This window comes from Lipotes vexillifer, unplaced genomic scaffold (assembly GCF_000442215.2).
Source record: "Lipotes vexillifer unplaced genomic scaffold, Lipotes_vexillifer_v1.1 scaffold860, whole genome shotgun sequence".
Lineage (NCBI taxonomy): Eukaryota > Metazoa > Chordata > Mammalia > Artiodactyla > Lipotidae > Lipotes > Lipotes vexillifer.
In genome coordinates, this window is record NW_006789568.1 from 402761 (window position 1) to 414646 (window position 11886).

Genomic DNA, 11886 nt, shown 5'->3' on the forward strand with positions numbered 1-11886 from the left:
GGCAGAAATGCAGATTTTCAGTCTCAAGTCATGCTTGTTGCTCTCCTGCTCTGCACTTATATGGAGTAGTTAGGCGCTTAGCTTAGTCCTTGGATCCAAGCCCTCAGAATGAGTCCTGGCTGCAGAAACTGGGTCTCTGTCTTGTCACATGAGTTCTTTCTCTCCCTCACTGGTTAACAAGGTCTTCTCAGAGCAGGGTGTTGACTCAAATCATTACCCTAACTCCAGAATGCCTTCACCCTGACCTCCCTCCCCTCCCCCGTCCCAGGTGCATAGCCCTCTCCAGAACTCCTAGCTGCCAAGGCAGCCACTCCCAGCCCCTTGATCCCCAACAGAGGTGGGTCTCACTTTCAGATTCTGCCCCCTGATCTGGTCTGGCCCAGTATGTGCCACCAGCAAAGAGCAGCCATGATTGTGAAGCAGGCCAAGGGGCCAGGCCTGAATAGGAGGGCAGAGGGACTGAGACCTCGGGGTGAGTCTAGACCAGCCCTGTCTCAGAAGAACCTACCAGGCACATAGGTAGCTTTAAATTTTCTAGTAGCCACATTAGAAAAAAAATCAAAAGAAACAGGTGAAATTAATTTTACTAACATTTTATTTAGCCCAGTATGTCCAATATAGTATCATTTCAACTGTAAATAATAAAAAAAAAATTTTTTTAATGAGACATTTTGCATCTCTGAAACGCTGTGAGAACTTTACACTTACAGCCAATTCAGAAATTAAATTTTTATCCAGTATACTTAATCTGTATTTAGATTTCATTAAATTTATAGTTGAAAAAATAGATTCACATCCTCAATTGTTCCAAAGATACTTAAAAAGTTTTCCAATGACTGAATTGGGTACCAGTCTTTAAATTTCAATAAAATACGATTTTAATTTAAAATCAGCTCCTGGGTTGCACTAGCCACATTTCAAGTGGCCACCTGGGTCTAGTAGCCACTAGATAGGACAGCCAGAGTGCAGGAGGTCTCGCTTGAGGGTTCATTGTGGCTCCTCCCACCCCTGGCGACTTGCCCAGAGCTGGTTGGTCATCATAGACCCTCTCCCCGCCCCCAGCCACCCCTCCCCCAGCGAGGGTACAGTGGCTTCCAGCATCACTTCATCCAGGGCAGATTTCCCGTTGCCCATGATAGGCGTTGCCCTCCTGGACACTGTCCTTAGACGGAAGAGAGCCCAGCGTCTCCGACGGCTTCCCGGGTTCTTTCGTGCCTCAGTCCATCCAAAACAATTACTGCCCCAGCCGGGCGTTTCCCTCCAGCCAAGCACCTACCTATGGGAGGCCCGAGTCACCGTCTGCGTTTCACGTTTCTGCTCCCTGAATAAACGCTTTTACTCTAAAAGCACGTGGCCGGCGTGCTGTACAGGAAGCAACCACTAGCCTCGTGGCCAGTTTTATTCCCCGCTGTTCTATGCCAAGCCCTTGATTAGAGCACCTCCCCTCACAAGCTGCACCAGGTAGGTGGACCAGCCCTCTCTACAGCAGGGACACCGCCTTTTCCACCTTATCACTGTGCAGCTCAAAAAGCAGTCAAGCCCAGTTCTTGACAGGAGACCGAGCCCTCCTAAGACCCAGGATTTAAATGCCAGAAGGCTCGCGGGTTGAGGGGTTGGGGGTGGGTAGAGGTGGGTGGTCATAGAGCGCCCGCCCCTTCCCATGTGCTCTGCCTTCTGGGGAACGCTGTGACTACTAGAGGGCGCCGCGTGGGCCAGGGAGGTGCTTCGGCGAAGCTTCGGACTGAATCCTGCTCAAGGTGGGCACATCCGCAAAGAAAAATCAGGGTCACGGTTTCCTCCTGTCACCCTGACAGAGGCCCTCTCCTAGCGCGTAACTGTGTGAGCCCACAGCTGACCTCGTTTGGGTTTTGAGATCTTTTGTGTTATTCCTGTATTTGGAGGCAGATAGTTGTTTATGAACAGAGCACTGGGTAAGAATTCTTTCTGTGGTTTTACTGTGTCCTAAATGTCCTCTAAAAAGAGCTCATTTTAGAGTCTTGGAGAGGGCAGGGGTTTCTGAGACATTGGTCTGAGTTCTAGCCTTGTGCCAATAACTAACTGACCCTGTGTTCATCCATTCATCCAGCAAATATTTAATGAGCACCAACTGTGTGCCTGACCGTGTACTAGTTACTCTAGGGGACACGGAGGTGAATAAGATGTGGCTGTGCCCTTGAGTAGCTCCTTGTCCAGTTGGGACATAGGCAAGAAGACATGATTATAGCTGTGTGGGGTAAAGGCTGTAAGGGGACACATGGTGGGGTGGTCAAGGAAGGCTTCCTGGAGGAGGTGCTGGGGATGAGGGGGAGAGGCCTTGAAGACAGAGTAGAGAGCAGGTACTGAGGTCAGAGACAAGGTACCATGCCCACACATCCTTTCTGGGAATCGGAGCAGTTCAGGGTGGCCAGAGTGTGGCACACAGGGCAGAGGGGTGGGACATAAAGATGGAGGGTAAGCAGGGTTGGGTGAAAGTCCTGGAGAAACTTGGAGGAGACAGTCCCTGCCTTCCTTGTTTTGGGTAGTGCTCCAGGCTAGCTGTGAAGAATGGCCTGGAGAATTGCGCCATGGTAAGCAGGAAGTCAAGGCTGTTGGGAACTGTTGCAGCCAGGAAAGAAGAGGGCGAGATGACTAGTGGGTGATGGAATGAGATGGGAGGCTGGGCTGGTGTGAGAGAGATTAGGGAGGACCATATCTGGTGCAGACCAGGTGGGGGCAGACAGAACAGTCAATGGTGCCCTCTACCCACCCTCTCCCTGGGGGCCCTGCTTCAGTAGCTGATGGATGCCCTTCATCACACTGGGATCAAGGCAGGAGACACACATGCAGCGGGGGTGGGGGGGACCTCAATGTATGCAGCTTTGAGGTCGTTGAATTAAGGAGCATCAAGCAGAGATGCCTGGTAGGTGTGTGAGTCTGATGCTCTGGAGAGAGGGCAGGGCTGCATGGGTACATTTTAGGTCCACCACCTTGTCCATAGCAATCCGAGGCATTGCACTCCCACAGGGAGAAAGGGGAGTGAGAAGAAGCCTGTGCACAGAAACAGGGAAGAGCAAAGCAGAAGAATAGAGCCCAAGATGGGGACTCGGGGTTTCAAGGAGCAGAGGCAGTGGTCAGAGTTGAATTTTGAAAAAGATTGCTCTGACTAAAGAGTGCAGAATGGAATGGAGAGGGAGAAGCCAGAGGCCTGGGACAGCAGAATGTCCAAGAAGAGAGGGACCTCTCAGAGGGCTCCCATGGGGCTCAGATGAGACTGTGGCAATTACAAGCTCAGCGTCCCAGCCAGAGACAGAATCGTCCTTCCATAGAGAATGTCTTCTTTTTGAAGAGCAGAGGTGGCAGACTGGCCACCTCTCTGCTTTAAAACATTTAGAATTAGTTGCCAACATTTTTTTTTGAGATATAATTGACATATAACATTGTATTTGTTTTAGGTGTACAGCCTAATGATTTGGTATATGTGTATGCTGTGAACTGCTCATCACCATAAGTTTAGTTAACATCCGTCACTGCACAAAGTTACAATTTTTTCTTATGATCAGAACTTTTAAAATTTACTCTCTTAGCAACTTTCCAATATACAACTGTAAGTCGTCATGCTGTACATTCATCCCCAGGACTGATTTATCCTATAAACGGAAGTTTGTTCCTTTCCACCCCCTTCACCCATTTCACCCAACTTGCCAACATGTAAAATCCCGAGGATTTCACACAAAATTCTGATTTCTGGCTTTTCTTGGAAAAATCAGACGCTCTCACGACAGTAGCCCTGCATTTGGCACTGCAACACTGTCGGAGCTGAGTAGCCATTGCTCTCTTTAGATGGGGCATCACTCTTCATTCGGTCACAGTCACCACCACCCCCTACTGCTTCCCTGACACTAGTGTCAGTTGCCGTGCACCATCCTGCTGAGCTGGTGTTTTCTTACACTCGGCCTGCTTCACTCATTCCCGTTAGCTTTTAGCGTTTGTGTCTGATTCTTTTAGGAGTTTGGGGCGCACAAGTATCTTTATGTGAGGGATTAGCTAAAGTGCCTTTGTAAAATAATACTCCCACGCACTCAATCTGTTTGTTTTTCATGCACACCTCCGAGGTAAGTGTCTTTCAATCTAAGCTACAGTTTCTTGAAAAGTGTTTAATAATTATATTTAATATATTTTAACAACCATAGCCTAAGAATACTAATTTTAAAAAAATTCACACATGCCTTGGGACTTCCATGGCAGTCCAGTGGTTAAGACTCCACGCTTCCAAAGCAGGGGGGCACAGGTTGGATCCCTAGTTGGGGAACTAAGATCTCACATGTCGTGCAACTTGGCCACAAGAGTTAAAAAAAAAAAAAAAGAATTCACACATACGCTCAAGTGTGTCATAAACCAAATTTTATTTCAACTGCAAAACATTGGCTTGTGCCACTGGGTTACATTGTTTTGAGAAGGCCTCAGAAATAAACTTTAGTAGTCACTATCCAGTTGAAGAGCGGCTTGATAAGGCTAGTGGCTTTAAAATGCCACCATTTGTCACAAATCTTTGTCAAGGTTTTCTCAGTACTGACTATTGAAGTAAATTGTTTAGTAAAGCTGGTACAAGACTGCAGATGGCTATCACAACAGGCATTCCAAATTAGATACAATAAAAAACAGGAACCTGTCGCTATGGAGGGAGAGAGGAACTGGTCAGACGTAAGACAAGAACGGAAAATTTGGTTTTCCTTCAGAACACTTTTCACTGTATATCTTTTTATATTTCTGATTTTTAAACCATGTACAGTATTAACTATTCCAAATGTAAATAAAAACCTTCATTGTTCAACTTTATTATAAACCAGTGCTTGCTTAGGGATTCATCGTGCTATGATTGTAAAGCATTTATGTTTGGATTTCTTTGGAAGCTGGGCCCTGGTTTTTTTAAAAAAATGGAAAATCACCCATCTAAGAAAACGCTCTTTGCCCTACCGGGATCCCTAAAGGCTTGGCTGGGGCGCGGGGTGGGCGCTGCAGGGAGACTTCCCGAGCAGCAGGTGGCGCTAAGAGCCCCGCGAGCATCTCTCCTCAACCCGTTTTTCTCAGCAATGGCGGGTGACGGTGGGGTGGTGGGGGGGAGGGAGTCCTTTCTCTAGGGGTGGCTATTCTGAAGCCTGATCCCAGGTGCGGACGACGGTTCCCATTCCCGCGGGATCGCTGACCTCGAGGAGGATTAGAGAACACCATGGAGCTCTCCGTGCACCCTGCCTCGCGAGGCGGGGCGGCAGTGGCGGCGCGGAAGACACAGGCCTGGGGAGAATTCGCGCTAGGCGGCAGGCGGGACAGCGGGCAGCCCCGGGGCGGGCGGGGTCCTGGATGAGAAGCGAGCCGGTGGCCTGAAGAGGCGACTGACTGAGCCGGGCACCCGGGGAGCCAGGCGGCGCGGCGGAGCCAGCGGGCAGGGAGCTGACAGATAGACGGCGCGGCCGGGGCGGCGAGCGAGCGAGCGAGCGGGCGGGCTAGTACGGGGCGCAGCCATGATCACTTCAGCCGGTGAGTGGGATCGCAGCCGGCGCCGAAAGGGAGGAGACGCCACGCCGGCTTTTAGCTGAGTCAGGGCCGGTGACTGGGCACCTCCCGGCGGAGCACCGGCCTGCGCGGCTGCTCACTGCGCGAGGCTCACGCCCCGGGCCGGGGGCTGGCAGTGTGGCCCGGGCTCTCCGGGGGCCCTTGCGACCCCCTCCGGCTCGGGGGAATCGCGCTGGGTTGACCGGCTCGTTCTTTCTCCGCAGCCACACCCCCGTGCCCGGACCCGAGGGGCTTCCTGGGTCCTTCTCCGACCCCGACGGGTTTTCCTTAATTCTCTTCTTCCGGCGGTTGACCATGTGGGGCCGTCCGAGCCCAGCCCTTCCTTGCAGGTGGTTAGGGTGGGATGGTCCCCTAGTGCAGCCGGACTGTAAGGCAGCCCATGCTACTTAAGTACTTCTCGATCTGACCTAGCACCTTTCTCTTTAGAGGGAAATCTAAATTAAACTAGGCTTGAGGCGGGTCGTTTCTGGGTCTGTTCTAAGGATATTTAGTTAAAGCACCCAGAGAACTTTCGTGTTCGGTGAAGACAGCATCCTGAAAGCAGACATTATACTGAGAATCCAACTGCGGTTTTGAGGCTAGATGCTAACTATGCTGCCTTGAAAGAACTCATGGGTGTGCGGGGCAGGTTTCCTACACTTAACCGTTGTGTGCGTAGATCGTGGAATGACGTTTGCAGCGGGATAAGCTGTAGAAGTCAGGTTTCAAGTGGAGATTTTTAAGTCCCGGGCTGCAGATTGATGTGTGCACGTAGCTGCCCACAGCCTTGGTGCCTTTTTTCGTGACTGCTCACAAACTTTTTTCTCGTCCTGTTTTACTCTACATTTGACCCACAAGTGCTTTGCTATAAACAGACTGATAATCAGAGGACAGTAACTTGTAAGGAGCTCCAAACCATGTGTTTATAAGGATTGCTTAAAGAAATTGGTGGAGACCCTGGGAGACATAATAGTTCTTTTTAAAGACTTGAAGAGCTGTTACCTGTACATGGGATTAGAGTTTTGTCTCCAGTGGTTACTAATGATTGGGAGATGAATTTTAGTTCAATGTAAGGAAAAGCTTTTCCATCCAGTCAGAGTTCTCTAAAGAGAAAATTAGCACTAAATTTCTTGAGGCTTGTAAATGTAGGCCTCGTTGTTTTTCAGATCCCTCTACTTAGCCCACAGCACCTGCATCTCTTGCCTGGCTTGCTTTGACAGCCTTAAGATTTTGTTTTTCCAACAATTGCCTCCGTACAGTCCGTTCTTCGTGCTGTAGTCAGAGGATTCTTTTTTAAACTTTAATCACGTATTATTTTTCTGTTAAAATCCTTCAGTGGTTTCCATTGTGCTTATAATAAAATCCAGGCTTATAGGCCTACATGATCTGATTCCTGGCTTGTCTTGTACTACTTTTTTCCTCACTATACCCTAATCATACTGGCCTTTCTGTTCCTTGAATATGTCAGTTTCTCTCCTGTCTCAGGCCCTGTCACATTCTTTTCCCCCTTTCTAAACTCCTCTTCCTCAAGTTTTCCCTTAGCTTCTCAATCCTTAGTTTCCACTCAAATGTTAGTCTTTCCTGATCATTCTATTAAAACATGCTGCATCTCTCCCCCTCAGCTGTCCCTTCTCTTCATTACAGTCCTGTAATTACTTTGTTTACTTGCCTGACTACTGTTTTTCTCTCTGTGGTAGAATTTTGGGCGGGAAACTTCATAATTCTTAGAACAACTGCCAAGCAGATGACAGAAGTTCAGAAGTATTTCTCGAATGAAGAAATCAGTTAGCTAATCAAATCAATAAATCAGTCACCAGAGTATTTTAAGTAGAGGCTGAAACAACACTTGGTGGGGATTTAATAGAATTTAAACCTAATGATTTTTGAGGTCTTACTCTGAGATTCGGTGGTGATAGCATAGTGTGTATTCGTTACTGTCATTGGTTACGTTTACTGGATTACTTATCAGCTTCTGCTCCAAACTTTTTGTCACCTGGTTTCCTGTCTTTGGCTCTCTATGGCTTAGGATCTGTCCCGGGTGCTAAACAGAACCTAACAGGTACTAGTTTGGATTAGTCAGTTTATTTGTTCATTTATTGGCTAGGCACTTGCAGGGCACTAAGAACACAGTGGTGAATAAGAGGTCAACATGTTTTTCCCAGAGGTTTGGCTGTGAAAGGGAGCGGAGAGATAGAGATAGGTGGTTACTGGAGGGAGACGTGAGAATAAATTTTTTTTAACATAATAAAGGAAAATTATGCGTAAAAGCTTTAAAACAATAGTCTCCCAGTCCTCTTTTCCCTTATTCATTGAGGCAACTGTTTTCAACTTTTAAGCTGTGTCTTCTGGAGCATACCTTTATATTTATAAATAATATGCTATTTAAAATAATGCTATAAATTGATACAGCAACTTTAGGTAATACCTGCTGACTTCATATTATGGCATAAGAAATTTTTTTGCATCCTGAAACATTCCCCAATTCCCCACGTGCGCCTCGTCCTGCATCTAAAGGTGAGTTCTGTTGTTTTTACGATGAGAAATATTTGTGTATGGAGTGTAGGTATTTGATTTAGTTGTGTTCCACGGACAACGGCTGCATTTCTAAGCCAGGACACCGTATAACACATTAGTCATAAGTGAAACCAAACAGGAGAGTATACAGAAATCCATCACCTCTTTTGGTAAAAGCAGTTCAGACATACCGTTGATTGATGATAAGGGAATGGGTAGCATTTTTAGTGTTCTGATAAAGCATTCTACCATTTATGATCTGTTCCACATTTAAGGTACTCTTGTCTATCAGCTCTTCCATGTCACTAGTTCACAATCCCCCTCCCCTCCCCTGATTGCATTCTTTAATCTGTCTTCTCTTCATCCTGTCAATTCAACCTCTCTGTTCTGGGTTTGTTATACCAACCTAGAGTACCAAGAAGTTCCTTTTATCTGCTTTAATGCTTTTTGAACAGTAGTATGCCCTAGCTAGAACCATGGCATAGTTTTGTTTGCTAAATATTGAAGCTATTTGGCAGACCTACACTTAGCAGTTAGAAATGGCTACATCTCCTAAGGAAAGTTGCCTTGACACTTTGTATCAGCTCACAGTTTCAACTCAGTATTGTGGAATGATTTTAAGACCTACATGGAAAACATATTTGAGAGACAGTTTAGTTTCCTTCATGGTCCAAGGACGGTAATTTCCCACATCTTTTTTTCTAATAATCCCTTTGATATATGACTGTATTTCAGGGCGCGTTTTTTTGGAGAGGACAGTTATTTCCTTTACTCTCCAGTGTTAGTGCTAATCACCTCAGGGTCACATGGGGAATGCTGTGCTTCGGTAATTGAAGTCAGAACAAGTGAGATTGCTCATCATTTAGCAAAACCTTCTAGGTTACTTGTGATTACAACAGAGGTGCCTTAATATAGGCATCTTGAAATAATCGAATTATTTTATTCTGTGAGTTGATGACTAAATACTCCTGCTTTTGTAAATAATTTTATAACTCTTGGTTTATTTTGTGTGAATCATTTTATTCTAAAATTGTGTAGGAAAGTTTCTCATTTTGGTCTGTAAATTAGGCCAGTGATTGTCAAACTGTAATGAATATCAGTATTACAAGGAAGGCTTATGGCTCCATTACTGGACCCCATCCCCACAATTTCTAATTCAGTAGATCTGTGATGTGGCCAAGAATTTTTATTTTTAACAAGTTCCCAGGTAATGCTAATGCTAATTGATCCAGGAGCCATGCTTTGAAAACTGTTGAATTAGGCAAATAATGTGATATATATGGTATTATGAGGGTTTGATAACATAGTTAATTATTAAAATTTGAAATATAAACCTTTTCAGTTTTAAAGAAAAATAATGATTCCTCTAGTGAAGTCACCCCTCAAAAAATACTTTTTTTCCAACTCTGATATATTTTTGACTAAGCGTTAGTTTATCTTAGGATATATATTTCATAATCATATACCTTTTGTCTTATAGCTGGAATAATTTCTCTTCTGGATGAAGAAGAACCACAGCTTAAGGTATGAGTTGAAGAAAAATTAACTGGGCTTCATATGAGTACTTTGAAGCTCTTTGAATTTACTGATAACTATATATCTTCCACCATTTAAAATAGCCGTCCTACTTAGTCTATACCTAGTCACTGAAATCTAGCCCCAGAGGACAGGACAGTATTTTGGCAACAGCAGTGGTTTTCCCTAGAGTTTAACAAAGCTGAGGCAAATAAATCTCAGTGTGGCACCTGGAAACCACACACCAGTTTTCTTATCAATGGCAATCACAAAAAGTTACTTCTGTATCACATATTTTAAAACTATTTTCATATGACAAAAATTTGGAATATACTTCAGTTGGCTCTAGGCACCTGAATTCATTTATATCCAAACCAGCAGCCTAGAGTCAATCTTACACATACTGTCAAAGAAGAAAAATGTTCAGTATGATAAGGAATGACATTATGTTTTATGATTGAAAACAGAAAGGAAGTGTGTAAGCCCAATGGAAAGTCAGTTGGTAAACTTTTGTATTTGTCATTTAGTAAATATGACTTAGAATTTGGCCACGGATTTGTTGGAAATTTTTTTTAAGGAAGTATAATGGCGAGTCTGTCTCAAAATCGAATTTTGGTTTTATCTTCTACAGGAATTTGCACTACACAAACTGAATGCAGTTGTCAATGACTTCTGGGCAGAAATTTCTGAGTCTGTAGACAAAATGTAAGAATTTACTTTATTTCTATAAATTGGAATAAAGTAGATCAACCTTAATTATCTGTGGATGTGGGTCTTGTGGCTTATTAATTCATTTAGAGATTTGCTGCCACTAAATTGCGGCTTGAGTATTTAGATTTGGAATTTTTAAGGAGAACCACAGTTTGAACTAGGCCTATACTTCCTAATTTCTTTCAGAGAAGTTTTGTATGAAGATGAAGGTTTCCGGAGTCGGCAGTTTGCAGCCTTAGTGGCATCTAAAGTATTTTATCACCTGGGGGCTTTTGAGGAGTCTCTGAATTATGCACTTGGAGCAGGTGACCTCTTCAATGTCAATGATAACTCTGAATATGTGGAGACTATTATAGGTAATTATCTTCCATCTAGTAAGGCTTTATCTTGTTGGCTTCTTTCTTGCTCTAGTACATATAGCATTTTTTTCCCTGAATTTTTGAGGTTGCCACATTTCATTTTAATTGAAAGTTCATAATCTTTCTACAGTAATTTTATGCAGCCTGAGTTTTTAGATCTACCTTAGAATTCTGTGCTTTGTTATTTTTTGTCGTAATGAACAATAACATGAATAACAGTAATAATAAAGACACTCTACTCACAAAATATTTTAAGAATGAATCTAAGAAATTATTCAGAAGCAGCCAACTTAACACAAAGATAGTTATCTCAGTGATTATGTTTATCTCTTTTCCGGTGAGCATACTGTTATATGAAAAAATTAAATCAGATTATTGTGAATAACAGAAATTAAATGATAGTAATTTATAGAGTTGTTTCTAACACAGGAAACCATTATTGAGCGTTTCCATTGTACTAGGCACTGTACTGGTCGTTCTTCATAGCATAGTTTATTCCACAATTGCCCTGTGAAGGAGCTAGCCTTGTTTTACAGATGAGACAACTTGGGTTTCAAGATGATAAAGACACATGGCTGTTAAATAGAAGGGTCAGAAGCTGTTAAATAGGAGGGTCAGAATTTAAAACCCAGGCTTACTCACTACGAAATCCATACTGTTTCTTCTAGTAGCCATTGTTTTTTTATTTGCTTCTGTATTTTTGAAGTGAGAGGGTAGCACACAGGTAAGGTTTGGGATTCTCTATCTTGTAAGTTGAACCAGCTCTGTAAGAGTTTGTTCAAAGCTTTCGTAGCTTTAAAAATGTTTGAAAACTCCTGTTCTGATAGATGAAAGAAGGGATTGCATACCCTTCAGACGTGTCTTTTTGACTATCAAGCTTTAGATCATACTTACAGAGAGCCCAAGAATGTGTTCTCTGTCAAGTGTGTATAGTATAGTTTTTTGAATTGCTGATTAAGAGGAGATCTGCATTATTCACCTGAACCCTTAAAAGGAGAAAATTGGTATTCTCTTTCAGAAATTGGGAAATGCTGCACAAGGCAGTTCAGAGAGGTACTTTTCAAATGTCCCTGAAGTTTGAAGTAAGATTTTGTGTTCACATTTAAAAATTTTTTGCCATGATGGTGTGAGAATGTTGCAAGTAAGTTTATTGTTGTTGGGAACTCACTGAATTGGAGTTTTCATCTGTGAATCCTGTGGGAAGAACAGATGATATTAAAGAATAGACTGTATCATTTGAAACCAGAGCACTTTCCCT

General features: G+C 43.9%; 1 protein-coding gene across 2 annotated transcripts in view; it reads left to right on the forward strand.

The window, feature by feature from the left end:
* The first annotated feature begins 5327 nt into the window (after positions 1-5327).
* The window catches only part of PSMD1 (proteasome 26S subunit, non-ATPase 1), a 107365-nt gene continuing 100806 nt past the window's right edge, over positions 5328-11886 (forward strand). For both annotated transcript variants that reach the window (XM_007462741.1, XM_007462740.1), the window contains exons 1-4: positions 5328-5514; positions 9524-9567; positions 10190-10263; positions 10456-10625. In XM_007462741.1, the coding sequence (XP_007462803.1) occupies positions 5499-5514; positions 9524-9567; positions 10190-10263; positions 10456-10625 (304 nt within the window). In that variant the 5' untranslated portion in view covers positions 5328-5498. The remainder of the gene's footprint in view (positions 5515-9523; positions 9568-10189; positions 10264-10455; positions 10626-11886) is intronic.